Source organism: Canis lupus, chromosome 11 (assembly GCF_003254725.2).
Source record: "Canis lupus dingo isolate Sandy chromosome 11, ASM325472v2, whole genome shotgun sequence".
Classification (NCBI taxonomy): domain Eukaryota; kingdom Metazoa; phylum Chordata; class Mammalia; order Carnivora; family Canidae; genus Canis; species Canis lupus.
In genome coordinates, this window is record NC_064253.1 from 55,719,592 (window position 1) to 55,743,071 (window position 23,480).

At 45.1% G+C, this 23,480-nt stretch overlaps 1 protein-coding gene and 1 pseudogene across 2 annotated transcripts; one reads left to right on the plus strand and one right to left on the minus strand.

Moving 5' to 3' along the window:
* Positions 1-889: 889 nt before the first annotated feature.
* On the plus strand, positions 890-1,965 carry LOC112650525 (proteasome subunit alpha type-1-like; annotated as a pseudogene).
* Positions 1,966-18,651: 16,686 nt separating this feature from the next.
* On the minus strand, positions 18,652-23,332 carry ALG2 (ALG2 alpha-1,3/1,6-mannosyltransferase). 2 transcript variants are annotated; one of them, XM_025432357.3, is made up of 2 exons: positions 22,945-23,332; positions 18,652-20,555 (listed from the first exon to the last, which is right to left on the minus strand). In XM_025432357.3, the coding sequence occupies exons 1-2, from the start codon at positions 23,290-23,292 to the stop codon at positions 19,653-19,655; spliced, it is 1,251 nt and encodes a 416-aa protein (XP_025288142.1). In that variant the 5' UTR covers positions 23,293-23,332; the 3' UTR covers positions 18,652-19,652. The 2 variants fall into 2 exon arrangements, with proteins under 2 accessions (XP_025288142.1, XP_025288143.1); XM_025432358.3 differs by having other exon boundaries at positions 23,092-23,331.
* Between the last annotated feature and the right edge of the window lie 148 nt (positions 23,333-23,480).

Genomic DNA, 23,480 nt, shown 5'->3' on the forward strand with positions numbered 1-23,480 from the left:
ATTATACAGCATTAGTGTGGCAGCAGCTAATACCCTGTTCCACTGTGGGGCTGAAACTCAGAGAGGAAGTGCATGTAGATGAAATTCCCTCACCTGCTATTCGGGGGAATTAAAAAATATTGGGCTGGTGCTCTGAGGCCCTCAGAGAAGTCCACCTTTGGTGCGGCCTGGGAGTGGTGATGCAGCACTGCCCAGAAATGGGCAGAGGAAGTGCCCCTGGCTTTGTACGTGATTCTTGGATAAAGATCAAGGAATTCCCACCACGTCCAGTAGGGGGTAAGGAACATCTGGGAGAGCTATTTAGTTTATATAGTTTAGAGATTCATGCAGGGGTGCTCTAAAGGGCAGGCCCTCGGGATCTCAGGCTACAGAAAGTCTTCAGTTATCCTCCTGATCACATAGGACCGGCCACCCTGGGGAAGACGCCAGCACAGGGTGCCCTATGGTATAAGGACATAACCATGGTGGAGAATAAATATGTGTTGTTTTAAGCCATTAAATGTGTGGTGATTTGTTACAGCAGCAGCAATAGAAAACAAACACAAGGGGTGCCTGGGTGGCTCCTTTGGTTGAACATCTGACTCTTGATTTTGGCTCCAGTTGTGATCTCAGGGTCGTGAGATCGAACCCCACATCAGGCTCCACACGCAGTGAGGAGGCTGCTTGCCCCTCTCCCTCTGCTCCTCACCCTGCTCTCTCTCTCTCTCTTTCTCTAAAGTAAATAAATAAATGAGATCTTTTTTTTTTAAGAAAACCCAAACTGGAAGCAATGTAATGATCCAACAGTAGAGGATTGACTGAAGAATCTTGTTTTTGTAAAGAAATGACAGAGACGGTTCCTAAATCTGCACCTCTGCAGGAGGCCGCAGCCAGACCCGTGCTGGAAAGCATGTTTTGCAACTAGTGTGACAATGATGCCACTTTTTGGAGCCCTCAGGGCAGGACGCATCAAAGTGAGGATGTGATGGGAACTGCCAAACAAGGCTCAGCCACAGTTGGTCTCAAATCAAAACCCCATGCAGTGTTGGTTGCATTGAAGAGAGCACAGTCAGAGCTTGCGGCCCATCAGAAGAAAATTCTCCATGTTGATAACCATATTGGTATCTCAGTTGCGGGACTTACTGCTGTTGCTAGACCGTTATGTAATTTTATGCACCAGGAGTGTTTGGATTCCAGATTTGTATTTGACAGACCTCTTCCTGTGTCTCGTCTTGTATCTCTAATTGGAAGCAAGACCCAGATACCGACACAACGATATGGCCGGAGACCATATGGCGTTGGCCTGCTTATTGCTGGTTATGATGATACGGGCTCTCACATTTTGCAAATCTGTCCATCTGCCAACTATTTTGACTGTAGAGCCATGTCCATTGGAGCCCGTTCTCAATCAGCTCGTACTTACTTGGAGAGACATATGTCTGGGTTTATGGAATGCAATATGAATGAACTGGTTAAACATGGTCTGCGTGCCTTACAAGAGACACTTCCTGCGGAACAGGACTTAACTACAAAGAATGTTTCCTTTGGAATTGTTGCTAAAGAATCGGGGTTTATGACTGATGATGAGGGTGATGTATCTCCATTCCTGGAAGGTCTTGAAGAAAGGCCACAGAGAAAAGCACAGCCTGCTCAACCTGCTGATGCACCTGCAGAAAAGGCTGATGAACCAATGCAACATTAAGTCACAAACCAGTCTATATGTGTATTATTAAATACGTAAGAATGCAGGAGTCCATACTGATGACAATAATCTATGCTTTGAACCAGAAGATTCAGTGTGGTCTTATGGTATGTTTTAGGAATCAGTCCAGAGGTGTTATTCCCAAACAACTTGTCTGAAACCATATAATGGTGTGCATTTTTCTTTGAGAGGGCCTATATAATCATTTCCTAGAAAGTATAGTTATCTGTACTAATGTTTTTATATGAAGAACATAGTGTCGTTGTGGTTTTGAAGACAATTATGAGATAAAATGGTTTCACCTGGAAAAAAAATGACAGAGATTTATGGGACAGAGTGTAGTGCTATGGTTACAAGTTTGGCCTCTGGAGGTAAACAGATGTACAGGTCCGATCCCGGTCTCACACTTCCCAGCTGTGTGATCCTGGGCAAGGGACCCTCTCTCAGCCTCGATTTCTTCATCTGTAAATCCCATATTCTCATATTCTTGTGCCTGCTCCATAGTAACCACCCACTAAGTGGTAATATCTATCATTATTATTATACAGAAGAACCTATAGCAATGTGACAGTCATTTTTTGGGGTGAGGATGACTTCATTTTCCTTGTCCTTGATTTCTGATTTTTCCAAAATTTCCTTTGGAATAAGAGAAAAAGCAATAGCACATGAATTGAAACAGTGAAAGAATCTGAAAATGTTTAATAGAATTTTTAAAACGTCTGATTCATTCTTTTTTTTTTTTTAAGACACATTTATTCAGCGTCATGATCAAACTATTACATTTAGCAATCAACAGCATGGGTGCAAAAAAAAAAATCTACATTAAAACCCTTTGTTGGAATGCTTTCCACTTTCCACAGAACAGAAACTAAAATAACCTGTTACACAATTAGTCGCAAATACAGTCCTCAAGTTTTTTGCCCATACACCTGAGTATTGTCTAAAACATGTCTTCTTTGTAGCAGCTAGGCCCTGTCACCACTGTGCTTGGCTGGGTTCACAAATCTGTTGTAACCTGTAGCTTCCCTGTCACTTCTCTGGCTCTCCTCTCCTGCTAAACTTTGTTTCCTGACAGTAATTAAAACCTTCTGCCACTGCCATAGCTGCTGCTGCTGCTGGAACCGCCATAGCCACCTTGGTTTCGTGGTTTGGCAAAGTATTGGCCTCCACCACCATAGGGGCCAGAGCTTTTGCCCCCAAAATTTCCTCCTTTCATGGGTCCAAAATTTGAGGATTGATTGTTGTAATTGCCAAAAATGTTATAGCTTCCGCCACCTCCAAAGTTGCTTCCATCACTACCAAATCCGTTATAGCCATCCCCACTGCCACCATATCCACTACCACCTCGACTGCCACCGAAGCCACCTCGACCACTGAAGTTCCCTCCATGACCAAAGTTGTCATTCCCACCAAAACCACCTCCACGACCACCACCAAAGTTTCCAGAACCACTTTGGCCTCTTTGGCTGGACAAAGCACTAGCCGTCTCTTGCTTCGATAGGGCTTTCCTTACTTCACGGTTGTGGCCATTCTCAGTGTGTATTTTTGAATGACAATCTTGTCTACAGAGTCATGGTCATCAAAGGTCACGAAAGCAAAACCTCTCTTTTTGCCACTGCCTCGGTCAGTCATGATCTCAATCACTTCCATTTTCCCATACTGTTCAAAATAATCTCTTAGATGATGTTCTTCAGTGTCTTCCTTAATGCCACCAACAAAACAAAACTGGCTCAGCAGTTGAGCACCTGCCCCTGGCCCAGGGCATGATCTGCAGTCTCAGGATCGAGTCCCACGTCGGGCTTCCTGCCTGGAGCCTGCTTCTCCCTCTGCCTACATCTCTGCCTTTCTCTCTCTGTGTCTTTCATGAATAAATAAAATCTTAAAAAAAATGTACAACACATGTGCTATTTTCCATTGAACTGCTTTTCCCACATGGTTTGTTCTCAAGATGTTGCCGTGGAAGGGACCCTAGTGAGGGCGCATGGGATTGGGAGAAATGCATAGGGGGCCGGAAGCCAGGTCTTCCGAGAATGCAGGGTCCAACAAGAGCATCTTGGGACAGAGGACAAGTGGGCTCTTGCTTGACACTAGACTCTGGGAGGAAAAAAAAATCAATGTTCAATTGTGATTTTAAGGAGATTATGTTTACTTATGAAAGCCATTAGTTGTGGGTATTTCTTTGCAAACGGCTTGGAACCGTGTCTTTGCTTAGCTATGCAAATGTTAGCAGGTAAAGGGGATTTTATTTTTAATATGAATTCACCAAATATATCAAGTGCCCGCCATGTGCCCGGTAGACTGGAGAATGGATTTGGGCAGGGAGTAGTGAATGGATGGTGAGTAGATGAAGAAAAATGGATCTATCAAGGTCACCAATTTCAATGAGCTCATTATCTACTTTAACACTTCCCCATATTTGCTCTATCTTGCTTTCTACTTCTTTTAAAATTGTTTTGCAAAGCCATTTGAAAGTAATTTCCAAATGTCATGACTCCTTATCCCTACCTACTTCAGCATAAATCTCCTAAAGATAAGAATATAGTCCTGTATATATTGTTATTACTAAGAAAATCAATAAAAATTTTATGTCTATTATTAAGTCTGTATCCAACTCTCTCTCTCTCTCTTTTCTCTCTCTTTTTTTTAAAACCTGTTTTGTTGGGCAGCCCGGGTGGCTCAGTGGTTTAGCACCGCCTTCGGCCCAGGGTGGGATCCTGGAGACCCAGGATCAAGTCCCACGTCAGGCTTCCTGCCTCGGCCTCTCTCTCTCTCTCTCTGTCTCTCATGAATGAATAAATAAAATCTTCTTTTTTTTTTTTTAAGATGTTTTGTTATAATCTGCATTAATGCTGTTTTTACTTGCCTGGAGTGCAAATGACCTTTGCTCAGTGTAGCCAATGGCACTGTGTTCTTCCATAGCACTGGCCTGCATTGCAGAGTCCTGTTTGAAAGAAGTCACAGGCTCTGCAGGGCTTGCCTTTATGTGACAACAAATACCATGTGTTGTGAGAAAAGCTGGCCCCTTTGGACTACCTTTTTCAACTGTACTGGGAAGAGCGTAGGCTCTCATCCCAGAGCGAAGGCTCAGAGACATACTTTGCCCAGTGTCACCTCCTAGAAAGTGGCAGAGGAGAGACTCAAGCTCTGTGTTGTCTAACTAAAAAGCTAGAGCTCTGCCCCCTGCCCTTCTGCTGTGCACAGGGCCACTGGAGTGAACAGCTCTGATACCTAAGCAGGAAGTAGACCCCGTTCAGTGGAGGCGATGTCTGTACGATGGCGATTCTTCTCACAGCATTCCACAGAAACCATGACAGGAGCTTCCAGAAAACAAGATCACTGCCAGCTCTAGAACAACTCCCCCTGAAAACCTGTCTGCTGTCTTAGCTCAGGCTGCCATAGCAAAACACCAAAGATGGGGGGCTCAGACTATAGCCATCTAGTCTTTCAGAGCTCTGGTGGCTAGAAGTCCATGACCAAGGGGCCATCAGGGTTGAGACTTTTCTTTTTGGCTTATAGACATCTACCTTATCATTGTGTCCTCACATGGCCTTTCTTCTGTGTGCACTAGAAGGAGAGAGAGAGAGAGAGAGAGAGAGAGAGAGAGAGAGAATATGCTGTTGTGTCTTTTCCTCTTCTGAGAAGGACCCAGTCCTTATTGGATTAGGGCCTATTACACACTCAACCTCAATTACCTCCTTATTACCTCCTCCAAATACAGTTACAGCGTAGGGCCTTGGCATGTGGATTTTGGGGAATACAATGCAGTCCATTATACTTGTTCAGTGATTTTACTAAAAACAAGTATTTTGGTCCCATCTACGTTGGGTTTAGCCCTGTGTAGTTGGATCATCCATAACCTAGATCCTTCCTTCTCTTCGATAGTGATCCCCATCTTAACTGGGTTCCCTTGGCTTGTCCCACAGACCCAGTGAAAGGAAATGCCAATTTATCAACAACTTGGAGAAAAACCCAGCTCAGCCCTCAGACTCATCCTGAAGTCTTGCTCTCACACCCTCCTGCTGTAGAAACTGAAAATGCGGGCAAGTGGGTGGCTCAGTCAGTTAAGCATCTGCCTTCAGCTCAGGTCATGATCCCAGGGTCCTGGGATCGAGCCCTGCATCGGGCTTGCTGTTCAGGGGGCAGTCTGCTTCTCCCTCTCCCTCTGCCTGCTGCTTCCATCCCCAGGCCCTTTCCCCCTCTCAAATAAATGAACAACTAAAATCGTAAAAAGAAACTGAAAATGTCAAATACTCGCTGCCATGTCTCCTTCCTACAGAACAGGACCATGACCTGGGCTTGGCCAAACCTGACTCATGCCCCTGATTTGAATTGCAAACTACCTGCAGAAGCCATTCTGGCAAGGTATCGGTGGCAGCCGCACCCACTTCCCGGGTGGCAGATCGGGTGGCTGCATCCGAAGCTGTGCCATCCCAGGGCAGACCATGTAGACCGTGGAGCATAAGCGACTGCAGGTGGGTTCCTGGCATCAGCAGTGGGGTCTCTCCAGGGCCGGTTCTGCATGCCCACCCTGTCCCAGCCACATGGCCTCTGAGGCCCTCTCATATACTCCGTGTGCCACTCGGTGTCCTACAGCACAGTCCCCCCACTGCGGAAGTTACTCAGAGTACATTTTGTCGCTTGCAGCTAAGAACTCGGGCTGTGACCTGCACATCGGAAGGCCACGCAAGCACAGTCCATTACTAAAAGGAATAGTCTTGCTATGAGCTTGCTACTGAGCACAAAAGGTGCTGCAAACTTCCTTTTTTCCCACATAAACTTTATCTTAGAATATTTTAGACCCCCAGAAAAATTGCAAAGGTGGTACAGTGTTCTTGTACACTTCACAACCAGTTCCCTCTCCTACCAGCATCTTATATTAGGACGGTACAGTTGTCACGGGTAATAAATAAGCCATTGCTGATATGTTATAATTAACTCAAGTCCAGACATTATTCAGATTTCTTTGTTTTTATCCACTTTACCCCCCTGTCCACTTTCTGTCCCAAGACCCCATCCACTATACATTACATTTAGTTGTCACGTCTCCTTAGGCTCCTCTTGGCTGTGACAGTTGCTCAGACTTGCCTTATTTTTGACAATTAATTTTTTAGATTTTTAAAAATTTATTTATTCATGAGAGACAGGGAGAGAGAGGCAGAGACACAGGCAGAGGGAGAAGCAGGCTCCATGCAGGGAGCCCGACACAGGACCCAATCCCGGGTCTCCAGGATCACGCCTGGGGCTGAAGGTGGTGCTAAACCGCTGAGCCACCCGGGCCGCCCAACGATTAGTTTTGAGGAGGAGGCATCAGAGATTTCGTAGAATGTCTTTCTATTGGGACTTTCCAATATTTTTCTCATGATTAGACTGGGGTTCTGGGTTAGGGGGAGGAAGACCACAGAGGTAAATTGCCCTTCTCATCATAGTGCATCTGGGGTACGTCCTGTCAACATGACTGATCACTGTTGCTGTTGACCTTGGTGATCTGGCCCAAGTAGTGTTGGTCAGATGTCTCCACTATCAAGCTACTCTTGTTCCCTCTTTCCACAGTGTAGCCTTTGGAAGGAAGTAACCATGCAGAGCCCCTAAGTTAACACATAGGGAGTTATGATTCATCTCCTTAAAGGTGGGATATTTTCTGCATGAAAAATTTGTTTCCTCCCCCCCCCATTTATTTATTTGTCATTTATTCAGATCACTTTGGACTTGTGGATATTTATTTTATATTTTGGATTACATTCCAGTACAATTGTATTTATTTTGTTGCTCCCTTGTCCCATTGACACAGCCCCCTTATCAGTGTGGGTTTTAAATTTTCTTTTTTCCCTTTTTTGTTTTTTTTTTTTGCACTTTCTTTCTTTTTGGCATTACAAGATGTTCTAGGCTCATCTTGAGCATTTTCTGGGATTGGCCGTTTCTCTAAGAAGCTATGTGGTTCCTTTTACTGGAGAATGATATTAGAAACCATGGTTCAGGTGCTAGGTGTACCTGTTGTGACCAAAGCGTTCTGGCCATTTTCTAGGCCTCTCCGCTGAGAAGACAAGGAAATGTATGTGTATACACTAACCGGTGTATATATACATACACATCTATATGTATTTCTTTATTTTTTAAATTTTTCAAAAAAGATTTTATTTAGTTACTTATTTGAGAGAGAGAATTGGGGAAAGGGCAGAGGGAGAGAGAGAGAATCTCAAGCAGACTCCATGCTGAGCATGGATCTCAGGTGGGGCTCGATCCCACCACCCTGAGATCACAACCTCAGTAGAAATTAAGAGTCTGACACTCAACAGACTGAGCCACTGAGGCGCCCCCATACTATTTCTGTGTGTGGCCGTCTGTGTCTATAGTAAGTTAAACAGGAATTCATAGTGTTGTCATCAATTCCAACCCCTTGCTGCCCTCATCATACTCACCTATGAACCCCCATGCTGACAATGAGGAACCCATTCCCACCATCTGCCGTCCATTTACTTAGCTATCCGATTTTAGTGCACACACAGAGTAGTTTCAGAATTAACCTTCACCCCCATGGGCAACCACTTTGTCAGCTAGAGTAAAAAGCTTCCATGTCATTCCTTTTGCCTTTAGTTTTACAGACACCACTCATTTCCAAAGTTACTGCAGGCAGCACCTTCTTCTCCACCCCTTTTGGGGAGATGGTTTCATACATTTGGGCAAAATTCATTTTTTTTCTCCTGTTAGGCAGATTTCAGCCCATAAGGAGTCAGCCTGAGATAGTCCCTGAGATCCTTTCTTTCTCCTGACCTTCCTTTCTCTTTTTTACCCTCTGCCCTCTTCTCCACCAAAACTCCTTTCCTCCTGCTAGCCCTTTCTCTGGGGTAGTCCAGGGAATATGTGCCTGGTCTCTATCCTGAAGGAGCAAAGGGGAATTCTTAACAATCAAGGGGTGAGTGTCCCATAGACCTCCGGGGGATGAGGTTCAGTGTCCCAGGTCCCCCAGAGGATAGATACTATGAAACAAGAAAAAATTTCTCTTTCTAGTGTTCATGACCTCTCAGAGCATTGCTTCGGTTTGTTATTTTTCAAACTTAACCTCCATCCATAGAGGTGAGGATGGAAAGGAAGGAGAGTGGACCGGGACAGAGAACAGTCTGTCAGAACAGAACTCCCGCCACATGGGAGACTGCGGACCAGCTACAGGGCTGGGTGGGACCAGTCATGCCACAGTTGTACAGCAGAAAGATTTTCCAAAATCAAATCATTCATGGAAACAAAATTTCATTCGCTTTTAAACATTATGTTCTTCAAATTTCTGTATCATGTTACTTTCAAAAAATCATCAGAGTATTGAATAATTTGAAGACTCACCCACTCCTCCCCAGAAGGTGATCTAAATAGCATTGTGTGGCTCTGTCCTGGGGTGGGGGGTACCAAGTTTGAAGTGGTGTCCCTCATTCTGTCGCTGGGGGATGAAGAGGGAGCCTGACAGCTGATCGCTTCTTGCCTTTGATAAGCACCTTCCTTATTCTAATTACACCTTTCCCTAAAGTAACTTTTACAGCTTCACCCCTTACCCCACCCCTTATGCCCCTGTTTAAAAGGAGCCTATTCAGACAGCTTGCAAACAATGATGCTCTGGGATGGTTTAATCGGGGAAAGGAAACCTGTAGTGGGCCTTATCTGGGGTGAGTGTCTCAAGCGTCCAAGATTATCTCCCTGTCACCTCGTGACCCATCTTCTTCATGCCACCTTTTAATTTTGGTAGCAATTACAGTGTATCTGGATAATGCCCATTAGCATATTCATGGTCATCTCTTCACATTTATTGTCCACACAACTCATTAATCTTCATCTACTTTGTGTGCTTGACAGCTCAATCTATTTTGCAATCTCTGGGAAGCAGCCATAGCCCCCCAAAGCCTTTGTTTTCCTGTAAATAAACTGTGTTGGGGACCAGAGGACAATGGTGCATCTCGTGGTGATTGACACCAGCCACGGCTACTAATCAGGATGGGACTTCATCGCCAGCTGAGTCGAGTGCATTATGGGGCCATTGTTCCGACGCTGCCAGGGCAAGAACACACACAGCCAGTCACCTTCGCAAGATGGGTTGATTGTTCTTCAAGATTAGACCGAGTTGCCTTATTATCCGTCCCAGACAACAAGGCATCTCACCCAAACAGACGCATTTGCGGGAATGGCCAGTGCGCCGGGCAGATTTGAATTGCTAATGTATAATCTGCCCGGCACAGATGTGCAATGAATATTTGGATGTTGTTTTGCCCGTCAGTCGAGGAGGCTGAATTGATGAGGTGATGAGTATTCAGTGATGGGTCCTGGACGGTGGCCAACGGCAGAGTTAGAGCACTTGCGCTGACGATAATCAGATTACCCTCCAAGGTACCTCTGCCGTAATGGGGAGGCAAATTCTGTTCCAGACTGGTTGGTGGAAAGTTCCCTTTTCTTTCTGGGGCAGTGAGATGTTTTGTTATGTGTTTCAGGCTCGGAAAAGGTAGAGAAGCTGTCTTTATTGTGCTCTGACCTGCCGGCTCTTAAGGCTGTAATGCACAGCTGCCTGGTTGGGTTTGAATTCATCATTTTCTAGCTTGCTTGTTTAAGCTCATTTGCCTCGGTTTTCTCATCTGTTAAAATGGGTTGAAAAATTCCACCAACCGTATAGAACTGCTGTGAGAATCCAATGAGTTGGCAGACATCGGAGAAGTCCTAGAACAGCGCCTGGTTCATAGTATGTCCTCAACGAATGTTAACTACTACCGTGTGATTGGTCATTTGCTTTTTCTCAATATTTCGGTGATCAAATAGCTTGGATACACTGAAAATAAAGTTAAACCATCTTCGTTACCTCAAGAGGTCTCCTGGCCTTTACTATGCTGCTTCGTCTGGCACAATTCCAGGTGTATGGAACATTACCCATACTTATGTGATCATGGAATCTTTTCTCCTGAAGCATCTTTCACAGCTTATTTTCCCCAGAACATACTATAAGGAAAAGCTACCTAGAATATAACACAACATTTGTAAAGCTTTGAAAGAAAAACATGGGATTCAATAATTTTATATACAATCAAGCTATTTACATGTGAAGACAATGGGAATTAATTTCGCAAATGCGTATGTTCTCTCTGAAAAATAAGTCATATAAAGGTGCGTTCCACATGGAGGAAACTCAAGGATGGCCGATAAGAACTTGTGGGAAATAGTGAGACCAGTTGATTGCATTGAAATAAGTCTAAGCAATCGTAGCAAATATCTTGTCAAACTGACATCAAAAGATTTAAGTATTTGAGAGAAATCATTTCTATTAAAAAAACAGGATGACAGCATAGAACAATGCAGATCAAAAGAATGAAGAAGGGGGGTGAATGGGTGACGGGCACTGAGGGGGGCACTTGACGGGATGAGCACTGGGTGTTATTCTGTATGTTGGTAAATTGAACACCAATAAAAAATAAATTTATTATAAAAAAAAAAAAAGAAGGGGGCAGCCCAGGTGGCTCAGCGGTTTAGTGCTGCCTTTGGCCCAGGGTGTGATCCTGGAGACCCTGGATTGAGTCCCCACATCGGGCTCCCTGCATGGAGCCTGCTTCTCCCTCTGCCTGTGTCTCTGCCTTCTCTCTCTCTCTCTCTCTCTCTCTGCATCTCTATGAATAAATAAATAAAAAATCTTTAAAAAAATGAAGAAGGGGAAAGCAGTGATTTTTTTTATTTTAAAGATTTTTGTTTATTTATTTGAGAGAGAGTGAGAGCGAGAAGGATCACAGAGGGAGAGGGAGAAGCAGATTTCCCCTCAGCAGGGAGCCTGATGTGGGACACGATCCCAGGACCTCTGCAATCACGACCTGAGCTGAAGGCAGATGCTTAACCAGCAACCACCCAGGTGCCCCAGCAAGTGATTTTTTTAAGAAAAAAAAAGGGGGGGGGTAGAAAAGATATCCATTTCTTTCTATTTAAAGGTAGTAATAAGAGCAATTCCAGTAATCTTTCATAAAGCATTAAGACCAATACCTAGATGTAGGGGGGAAAAAACCCTAAATCCAAGGTTTCTCTGCTTATTTTTTAAAGATTTTATTTATTTATTTTTGAGAGAGAGAGCATGAGCTGAGGGAGGAGGAGAGGCAGAGGGAGAGGGAGAAGCAGACTCCCACTGAGCAGGGAGCCTAATGTGGAGCTCAATCCCAGGACTCTGAGATCATGACCTGAGCCTAAGGCAGACACCCAGCCAGGGCCCCGACCCACCCAGGCGCCCCTGATCTGATGTTTTTAAAGGAAACTAAGGCTACTTATTAAACAAACAAACAAACAAACAAACAAACAAACAAAAAAACCTTCTAAGTTAAAATATGGGTAAAATATGGCTATTCAAACATGAACAAAAAGAAAGTCTAGTCTGGGAATATTAATATTGAACAATGCAGAATTCTACAGCTTAGAGAGTATTAAATGTTAACAATTTCATTTATTTTTTAAAGATTTTATTTATTTATTCATGAGAGACACACACAGAGAGAGAGAGAGAGAGAGAGAGAGAGGCAGAGACACAGGCAGAGGGAGAAGCAGGCTCCATACCTGATGTGGGACGCGATCCCGGGACTCTAGGATCATGCCCTGGGTGGAAGGCAGCGCTAAACCACTGAGCCACCCAGGGATTCCCAACAATTTCATTTCTTTATTCCAGTCCCTTGCACTAGATAGGTCCTAAACAGATATCAGCAAGCTTTATTATAGAAGTGGAAGCAATTAGCAAAAGGTATGCTGGAAGGGATGGCTTGTTGGCCAGGGCCCCTGGAGTGGAATATTTTAAGGGACCCCCATTCTGAGTACTGGAGAGGACACCTATTTTGTCTGCCCGACTCACCGACTTCTAACCTCCTTCCTCTTGCTTACCTTGGGGTCCCTTCTCTCAGCCCCATGAGTCCTGCTGCTGTCAATCCTGGATCCTGGATCCTGGCCACAGTCCACGGGAACCAACCTGGGCCTGGCAAGCTGTAGAACCTTGGCCCTGACTTGCTGCATTCATTTAAGAGAAGGGTCCATCTCAGGATTTCACTGGTATCTCTCCAAAGTCTGAAAAAGAGGACCTGATCCTCTCTGGTGATACAGACAGTGGATGGAGGTCTCGGCTTCTACTGGTGACCATGTTTCCTGCTACGAGGGAGAAACTAGTCTACAGGACAACAGTGAAGTCTCCTGTAAAAAGAAAATGACATTCTGGTGGCATTTGAATTGCTGGTTCTGTTTGAACCTCAAGCCTAGCTACATCCCTGCACTTGTCCCCCGTCAGGTGTGCAACTTTTCCTGGAATGACATCATCTATTCCTGTAGCTTCCTAAAAATTCCCTTTTCTGCCTAAGCTAGAATTGGGTTTCTGTCACTTGCAAGGGAAAGAGTTCTAATTGTTAAGGATGTTAAATAGTGGTACATATGTCCTGACACAGGATATTGTATTGCTCTATTGAGTTGAAGTGTTAAGTTAGGTTTTCAGGTTCCACAACACAACAGAGGAATAACATTTGGCTGAAAGTAAGTTGGCCAACATGGTGATTTGGTTTGAAAAGAAATATCATCAGTTAGTGATTTTTTTTTTTGAGAATTGTGTTTTTTTTTTTTCTTTTGGTGTACTGCTAGGCAGTTTGGCAACCTTTTCATATGTCCATTTTTGGGATGCTTTTGCTTTTATAATTTCCTTTTTTTAATAATTTATTTATTTATGATAGTCACAGAGAGAGAGAGAGAGAGAGAGAGAGAGGCAGAGACACAGGCAGAGGGAGAAACAGGCTCCATGCACCGCGTGAGATTCGATCCCGGGTCTCCAGGATCGCGCCCTGGGCCAAAGGCAGGCGCCAAACCGCTGCGCCACCCAGGGATCCCTATAATTTCCTTTTTAAAAGTTTAAATATTTGCTTTTAGAAACTCAAGTCCGTTTTCCTCTAGGCTACTCATACTAGCCAAAAGGTAGAGCAATCTTAACATGTAATAATAAGGGATCAGTTAGAACAAACTATACATCCCCAAGAGGGCCACAAATATCTAAAAACATGTTGTGAAAACATAACTGACCATTAAGAGTATTTTATACTTTATGTTCGATTTTCTTTTATTTTCTTATGAGAAAGTCAGCTCATGGAATTTCAAAAAATAAAAGCAAACAGAAGAAAAATCTAATGCATTTTGATAGTTACACTCACCTGGGGATGACCAAAGCTACCACTTTGGTATATGTTTAATTAGAAACTTTTATAATTACATATGCACATATACTCTTGCATTTCTTCATTTATAACTTCTTTCATTTCCTATACAGATGAAACTACAGCACATGTGCTTTAAAAAAAAACTTTATGGGGTATGATTTACATACAGTAACATACATTCCATGTAAGCACGTATTTTATTAGTTCTGACAAATTCATCCATCCTTATAACCAGCATCATAATACATAGAACACTTCCATCACCCCAAAGTTCCTTTGTGCCCTTACCTAGTGGGTCCCTGCCTCACCCTGGGCTGCAAGCAGTGACTTGCTCTCTGTCACTGTAGATTGGATTTTTTTCTCTGAAGTCTCATATTAATGGAATCATACAGTAGGAGTTCTTTCGTGTCTGACTTCTTTCACTGAGCAGGCTTTTGAGATTCATCTAGGTCGTTGTGTTTATCAGTTCATCCTTTTTTTGCTGAGAAATATATCATTGTATAGAACCACATTTGGTTATTTATTATTCACCTGCTGATGGACCCTTGGATTGTTTTAAGCTTTTGACTATTTTTTAAAGGATTTTGAATGAGAGAGAGAGAGAGAGAGAGAGAACACAAGCAGTGGGGAGGCGGCAGAGGGAGAAGGCAAAACAGACTCCCCGCTCAGTGGGGAGCTTGACATGGGGCTTGAACCCACAATTTGGGGATCATGACCTGAGCCAAAGGCAGAGGCTTAACTGACTGAGCCGCCCAGGTGCCCCTCAGCTTTTGACTATTAATGAGTAGAGCTGCTGTGAATATTTGAATAAAAGTCTTTGTTCAGATATGTCACTTATTTTAAGCAAAATACCGGCAAGTGCAATTGCTCGTTTGGATGCTAGGTGTCATGTTTAACCTTATAAGAAACTGTCCAACTGCTTTCCAAAGTGTTTGTACTTTTTTGTTTGCCCACCAGCAATGGGTGAGAACCCTTGATGTTCCATATCCTTGTCAACATTCTTACTCAGAGCCTCTCATTTTATGGGTGTGCAGTGGGCCTGTGCTGTGGTTTTAATTTGCAGTTTTGCAGTTCCTTGGTGACCAAAGATGTTGAGCATCTTATCATGTGCTTATTGGCTATGTGTATATTTCCTGCGGTCTTTCAAATCTGCTGCTCATTAAAAAATGTGGGTTATTTGTCCTCTTACTCTTGAGTTCTGAGAATTCTTTACATATCCTGGCTGCAGGTCTTTATCAGATATGTTAACTATGAATATTTTCTCCCAATCTGTGGCTTGTCTTTTCATTTTTTAAAAAAAACAGTGTCTTTTGAAGAGCAGCTGTTTTTAATTTTGAGGCAATTCAGCTTATCAATTTTTCCCTTTGGGCTTTGTGCTCTTTGTATCCTATCTAAGAAATCTTTGCCTTCCCCAAGGTTATGGAGATTTTCTTCTGTTTTCTTCTCTAAGTTCTGCACTCCAGCTTTTACGTGTAAGCCTACAATCCCCATCAAGTGTATTTTTGTATATAATGTGAGGTAAAGGTTGAGGCTCATTTTTCCCCCCATACAGATATCCAATTGTCCGAGCACCATTTCTTGAAAAGACTATATTTTCCCAGTTGAATTACCTTAGCACCTTTGGCAAAAATCAATTGACCACATATGTGCAGATGTATCTTAGAATTCAATTCTGTTGGAGTGATCTATTCATCTATCCTTACATTGGTACCACACTGTCTTGACTATTGGTGGACCTCCCAATATTGAGTTAGGTAACATTCAAATGAGAGGGAAATACTCCCATTGGGGTGGTTTAAACCGACTACCCGTTGCCCCATGGTGTGACTTTCCCTGGCATAGGCAGACTCCCAACGGTACCCTTAGGGCAATCCAGCCCCGTGATGCACTGCCTTCATGCACACGTGGTGCAGGGAGGGGCAGAGGGAGAGAGAGAATCTTAAGCAGCCTCCATGTACAGCTGGGAGTCTGACATGGGGCTCGATCCCAGGAATCCGGGATCATGACCTGAGCTAAAAGCAGATGCTTAACCTACTAAACCACCCAGGAGTCCTTTAGCAGTTTGTTCTAATTGTGCTCGCCAACTTCTTGAGTGAGTGGCAGGTCACAAAGGCAAGTCACATCTATGTTATGCTTGTGCGTCTCCCCCCCAGATCCCCAACACACACACACACACCCTGAGAGACTTTTATATTTGTCTGAAATGACGTCAGTGGCTGGCTAGTGATAGTGCTGCCTACAAGATATTTCAGCATTTGCCTATGTTCACATCTCTGGGCCACAAGGACAATTCACCCTGATTTCGAACCCTACTCAATCCTCTGATCCTCTTGACAAGGGCAGAGTGCTGGCTCCGGCAGCTCCTGGGCTCAAGAGTCAGTAGGCTAAGACCCCTCCCTCACTTCCCTCCCGAGGAGGGAGTACAGGTTTGATCAGAGCACAGGTTGGAAATTGAGCTTGTCATTTGGAAAGCTCCCCACCCCCGCGGGCAGGTGTGGCACTCGTGTCTGGATGGTGATGGTTCCTCACAGGCTGTTGGAGATGGAGCTGCAGGGGCTGAGGTTAGGGGTGAAGGAGTAAGGGGTTCTAAGGAAGTGGCATAGAGGAGGGTTTAGTGCAGGGGACCTGCGGGGCTTCATGAAGAAGTTGAGGAGGCCTACAATGACCCTCTCTGACCTTAAGCAGGTCTCCTTCTCTTGGCGGGCCTGCTTTCCCACCTATGTAGGAGCAAATTAGGCCAGGTGACCTCTAGGGTCCTATTCAGCTCTGGGCGGATTTGATGCTGGGAGTTGGAAATGCAAAGAAAGGAGGTCACAGGAGAGTTAGTGATATTGGCACAGGCGCACTGGTGGCAGCAAGCAGAGAGCTGGGCGGCGTTCCTTCAGGTGCCTCATTTTCCTTGTGCTGGCAGACGTGGAGCGAGGTCGCACAAGAGGAGCTGGGAGTGGGGCAGGCTGAAGGCGGTGAAGCATTTACTGAAGAGGCTTCTGTTGTACAACTGACACAACTGCTGACCTGGCATCAGACGGCTAGGTTGGAGTTACAGCTCCAGGGCTTCCCGGCTGTAAGCCGTAGCTTCTCTACTGTGGACTCAGCTACCTGGAATGATCCTGTGAAGAGCAAATGAGACAACCTGGAAAGAGCTTTGCGAACTCCCAAGTTCGTGATATTTATAGTTACTGAAGGGGAGTGGGCTGAGAAATCCTGGCGTGTGCAGTTCCGGATGGATCGGCTAATTACTGCTGAATCCTGGTTGGTTCACTTTTCAACCCTTGAGCAAGCCTTTCATCTCCCTGAGCTTCCTTGTGGGTACAGTGGGGGGATAACACACCCTTTTCACAAGATTACTCTGAGGCTGAAGGGGGCAAATGACTCGCAAGACCTTTCCAGCCCCGAAGACCTCAATAGGCCCACCGGCAGGACCGTAGAGGGTTTCACGGAAGAAATGCCACACCAGTTTGGTTGGGGTGAAGGCAGACTTGAGGGGAGAGTGGTTGGACTTTGCAACTGGAGGGCTTTGAGACTGCCCATCCCTCCAGGTTGTGTGACACAGGCAAGCTGCTTAGCCACACTCATCTATAAAGGGAAGTTCCTCATGGAACTCTTGGGATAAATGAGCTGTTGGCTGTGCATGTCGTATCGTGCCCAGCACACAGTCATTGCTAGAATTACTACTGGGAGAGTCCTGGACAGCTTACTTCAGGGTGCTATGCTTCTCTTCTCCCTAACTTCAGCTTTGTTTAGGAAACTGTGAACAGACCCTAGAGGCAAAAACTCCATCCTAGGTCTCGGAGCCAGGAGTTAATCCATCAGAGGCTGGAGGCTCAGGGCACGCAGGGTTCTGCATCCCGCACCCCCCCCCCACCACCACTAGTTCTGTGGTCTTAGTGTCACCTGCTGGGCCTTAAGACCATGAAGGGAAGCTAAACTTAAGGCCCATGAACCCCTGGAGTCCATTTTGGATCTGCATAAAAATGGTCAAATAGGCAAGTTTTAATGCTCTGAATGGTGAGGCACCGGTTACGGGTTAGGGATCTCAGTCTGTCTTAAAGCCAGGATCAGAGCTACCAGGCCTTTCTGCACAGGCTGTAGTTCCCTGGAGCAACACACCCATCAAGCCACAAAACACAAACCCCACAAAATGGGGATGACCTACTTTCACAAACTTTCACCACGACAAAGAAAAGCAAACTCAACTCTTCTATAAAAGACTTAATATATTTGATTGCTTTAGAGAACTCCTTTCCGGTACAGATGTTTCATTTCATGAAAATGCTGCGATATAGATTAAGGTGATAAATTACAACCTGAAATTTCATTCTGTAAAAAAAAAAAACCCCAAAGAACAATACACAAGTGCAGCATGAACCCACGTGGAAATTCTGCAGGTTTTCAGTCTCCCCAAATTATAAAATAGCTAGTATCTCTATAGCCCATACCATGTGCCAAGTACTGTTTTTAAGTACTTTACGTGTATTTTTGTGATGTCACAACTACTCCATGAAGAATGTAAAATATTACAGCAGATGAAGCAGCTGAGGCACAGAAATTAAGTAATTTGCCTAAGGCTGTTAGGCTCTCAGGTCTGTACTCTCAGAAGTGATGAATGTGGAGCCTTTGGCTAGTGATCACTGATTGCTTTTTTTCAAAAAAAGAATTTAGCTTTTGGGTCACTGGTTGGATTAGTTGGTAGAGCATGGGATTCTTGCTCTTGGGATTGTGAGTTTAAGCCCCAAGTTGGGCTGGAATTTTTAAAAAAGTGGTAAAAAAAAAAAAAGAATTTAGCTTTAAAGATACATTGAAAAGTGCTTTATGTTTATTTTACTTAGGCCAACAAGTAAGTAGGGAACTCTAAAACTGCTCAGTGCCACAAAAGGGCTAGGGTACATGGAAGAGGATCACACACAGGCTGGGGAGAGGAAGGTGGGAGGAGGGTCAAGGAAAGCTTCACAGCCATGGCATGGAAAGCAGGACTTGAAGGACACACAGTAACTGTGTCTAACAGGTAGGAGGAGCTTAACAAAATAACAATATGAACAAAGCCAACGACTCAGGTGACATGAAGAAACCAACCATACAGTAAGACGCACACCCACGAGTGACAATGTCCCATTACTTCAACACCTGGTTTACTGTTTCAGGCTTCAGGCTTGGCTGTCCACACTCCTAACAATACCAAACAGAACCCAGAGGCCCTTTTCTTTTCCTAAGATAAACATCTTTTATTGTCACATCTCATTGTGCAAAAATATAATAAATCATCTTTGTGAAGAAGTACAGAACATTCTTCTATGGATCCAGGCAAAGGTATGACTAATAAAAATTTCCTAACAGAGGATAGTGAATGCTTAGGTGCATTGATTTTGCGAACTACAGTGACCCTGTTCTCATTATGCGATGAACCCAAATTAATCAACTTTAATGATAATACACTTAAAACTATCAAAACCAAGTAAGGCACACGAGGACTCAAAATTTGTAGGCAAAGCAACAATAGCCTAGAAAAAACAGAATTGAAAGATTCTGGTGAATATGGAATTGCATCATTTTTATATATTAACACTGGTAAGACATGAAATAATTAAAGGATAAACAGGATTTTGTTTTTCTGAAAAAGTAGATGGGAAGGTGTGGTGCATAGGAAAGTGGCTCAGATTCAAGATTCAATTGTATTTTTCTTTTAATTGCTTCCACAATGGACTCTAGGTTTCTTTTTAGGTCTCAGAAATGAGTCTGCAATCTACAAAAAATGATACTAACGAATACAGCACAAATTCCTTTAAAAAAAAGTCTGATTATACCAGCAGTTTGGTGACATACTGGTAGAGCTGTTCTGTAAAGGCTTCCGAGGAAAACTTTGCTTTCACCCTGGCTCTCCCAGCCAGTCCCATTGTGGCTTTTAAAGAAGGTTCATGGATGAACTTTTCCATTGCTTCTGAGAAGTGCACTGGGTCAGGCTCGCACAGAAACCCTGTGACACCATGGGTGATGGACTCCAAGGGCCCACCCGAATTAACAGCGATGACCGGGCACTGCATGTACATGGCTTCCAAAGGGACGATGCCAAAGTGTTCATGGCTTGGTGTGTAAAGCACACAGGTACAGCCGTGGAGGAGTGAGATTTTCTGTTTGTCTGAGAAAGACCGCAGGAAGGTCACACACTGTGCAAGGTCAGACTGTTGGACCATTTTCTTCAATTCCTGATAGTGGTCCACATTCTCCAAGACTCTTTCATCATAGCCACCTGCCATGATTAGATGGACCTTGTCCCAATCTTGGGATGTCAATCTCCCACGCAGTTTTACTAGGGCTTCCAGTGCCAAAGTCAGATTTTTCTTCCTTTCGTATCTGTTGATGGAGAGGAACAGGAACTTCTTCCCCTCGGGGACGAGGTCATCGAGCTTTTCGGGAGCAGTGGAGTCAAAGCTGGTGACATTGAGAGATGGGTAGAGGACATCGGGTTCTATGTGAGACAGCGACTTGAATGTTTCCTTAAAAATGGCAGCGGTAAACCGGCTGTTGACCAAGATGCAGTCGGCCATGCCTGTGGTGTATTCCTCTATCCAGTCAATCGGGGCCCTGTATAGGCGTTTCAGAAAAGAATCTCTCCTGGTGAGAAGCAGATCTGGGAAGTGACAATAAAACAGGATCTTCTTGCGCCGTCTGGCCAGCTTGAGCACTGGGATGCAGGCAGACACCTGGCCAAAGCAAGAGTCAACAGCAGATACAGACTGGTCAACTTGACTTCAACCAAGTCAAATGTACAACCACCCCCCTGCCTGCTAGTCTGTGGGCTCATTGTGGGCAATGCCTGATTCTGCTTTGTGCTCCCCTAGACTCACCCAGTACAAGGCCTGGTGTAGGGAGGGCTTGCAGACATCTGCTGGCTGTGTGCTAAATATTTAAGGCTGCAAGTCCAATGGTTTCCCTTAGAACAGCACTGTCCGATGGAAATAAAAATCTAGTAACCATATTACAAAGATTTTTAAGGGTGAAGTTTTAAAAAATATTTATCTAAAATATTATCATTTCAGGGACATCTGGGTGGCTCAGTGGTTGAGTGTCTGCCTTTGGCTCAGGGCGTGATCCTGTAGTCCAGGGATCGAGTCCCACGTCCGGTTCCCTGCATGGAGCCTGCTTCTCCCTCTGCCTAAGTCTGGGTGTCTTTCATGAATAAATAAAATATTTAAAAAATTGTATTATCATTTCAAAATGTAATCATTATCAAAAAAGTTAACGAGACACTTCACATTCTATGTTTCCACATTAAATCTTTAAAATCAGATGTGTATACTTACACTGTATCTCAGTTCAGACTAGCCACATTTCAAGTGTTTAATAGCTGCAGGTGCTTACTGGCTACCATACAGGGACAGAGTAGCTCTACTAGGTTTCTCCAAAAAGGAAGTGGAGCTCAGGCTCTGGAATCAAGACTGCTTGACCATGAGCAAGTAATCTACCCTTCTGTATGCCTCAGTTTTCTCTTTTATAACATGGTGACAACTGCAGTTCAAAAAACCCCTGTATTGTTTTGTGATTACTAAATGCACAGGGTACATGTAAAATGCTTAAGAAATTAGCACATAGCATTACTCAATAAATGTTAATCGTATTCGTTACTAAACACGAACTATGTGCCAGCCATTACTAGAGACTTTCTTGTTGGGTAATCTTTACAAGTTACTTAATCTCTAGCTCACTTACCACCTTAAGATTTATAGAAAGATTTATGCCAAGTTTATAGGGAGTTTCACAGTTATAAAGTAGCAGATTTGGAACTAAACCCGGGTCTCCTACTTCCAAACTCTGGTTTTTTTTTTTCTATTCACCATAGTCTCGGCTGCCTCATGCTTAATGACTAGTGACACATGCAGGATGTTTGGAAATGTCCATGTCTTAAAAAAGAAATAGGTTCTTAAACCTATTTCCCTTTCAATTTGCAAAGATTAAAATGGTTGATAACATCCACTGTGCACAAGAGCATGGAATTAACGGGATACCCTGTGGGAGAGCAAAATGACACAACCTCTTAGAAAGGCAAACTTGGCGATACCTATTGACATTTAAAATAAACTCTTGGACAGCAACTTTATTTCCAGGAATTCACTCAAAGGGCACGCTGACAGAAGTAGAAAAAAGGTACAAGAATGTCCATTACAATACTGATCTATTTGCAACACGCTGGTCACAAGGAGTGTTCTTTAACAGGTGAATGTATAAATTATGGTGCTTTTAACCAAAAGCAGATTTTCCAGCAACCATTGAGAAACATGAAATGAACCTCCAATATTGATAAAGATGTCCCGAACAGGAATTTTGGGTGGAAAAAAAAAGGGGGGGCGATTTATCAAACAGTAGGTGTGTCATCCTCATTACTGCAAAGAAGATGCATCTGAGAACAGAGGCGAATGCGGGGGCGGCCACAGGCAGTTTCCGGGGGTTTACAGGAGAAACTGCTAACAGGGGCTACCTTTGGGGAGTGGAACTGGGATGGGACTTTCACGTTACACTCTCTTACACTATTTGAATTTTTGTTGAGTAAATGTTACTTTTAAAAATAAATTTGCTTTTTTTTCGGGGGAGGGGGGCGGGGAAAGCACAGCATCCAAAATAGCTAGAGCGCAGATTCAGGCGGGCATTATTACTGACTTCCTCCAAGACTAAAAGGGAGAGCAGATGTAACAGGGCAAGGCAAGTCTCGCCTGCTCTCAACACAACGCTGCAGAGGAGCGGAGTGGCCTGTCTGCAACACCTGGAGGCAGTGCGAAGGATGCATGTGGCCTGGAGGTCGAGTCAAAGGAAATCATGCAAAGAGGCGAAGACACACGGGTCACCGAGAAGTAAAAAGTGACTCTGCATGGACGTGTAATGCTCGCGTCCCTAGGGCGAGCCCCAAGCCCCGTCCACTTGGGGGCCGCGCCAGGATCGCTTCTGCGGGCCCCGCAACCACGTGCAACCTTAGCGCGTCCGTAACGTTCGAGAACCAGCGTCGCTCCCGGAGCTCGTCTCCGCAGGTCAGCCCGGGGGGGGCTCGGCTCCGCACTCCCCGCAGGGCGCCCTCCCCGGCGGGCCGCGCGGCCGCCTCACCTGGTCGCACACGACCACGTCGAACTCCTCGTCGCCGAGGAACAGCACGTAGAGCGCCAGGAAGACCATGCGCACGTAGGCGCACACCGCGGCGCCGCGGCCGCCCCAGCCCAGGCTGCGCGGGAGCCAGTCCCCGGCGCAGCGCACCTGCAGCCCGCGGCTGTCCGCGAAGCAGTGGCCGGGGTCGTAGTGCGCCGTCCAGAGCTTCACGCTGCACCCGCGCGCCTGCAGCGCCAGCGCCGCGTCCAGCACCAGCCGCTCGGCGCCGCCCACGCCCAGGTCCGGGTGCAGAAACAGCACCGACGGGCTGGGCCCAGGCTCCGGGTCGCGGCCCCGCTTCTCCGCCATGCTCGCGACGCCGCGCCAGCGCCCCGCCCCCTCCCTCACGGCTTCCGCGCATGCTCCTTCCGGGCCCCCAGAGGGCCTCTCTGCGGGGGCCGACCACGCCTCGCGGCGCTTGCGTGGGTCAGGCCACGTCAGCGCAAGCCTGCGGGCGCCCAGTGTGTCTGCCGGAGGAAATTTCTCCCCTGAGCGTG

Coding starts and splice junctions, on each gene's coding strand:
- ALG2 (XM_025432357.3), bottom strand. CDS start 23,292: ATGGCGGAGAAGCGGGGCCGCGACCCGGAGCCTGGGCCCAGCCCGTCG. Junction 20,556..22,944: donor ACGTGGTCGTGTGCGACCAG/GTGAGGCGGCCG, acceptor TGCTTTGGCCAG/GTGTCTGCCTGCATCCCAGT.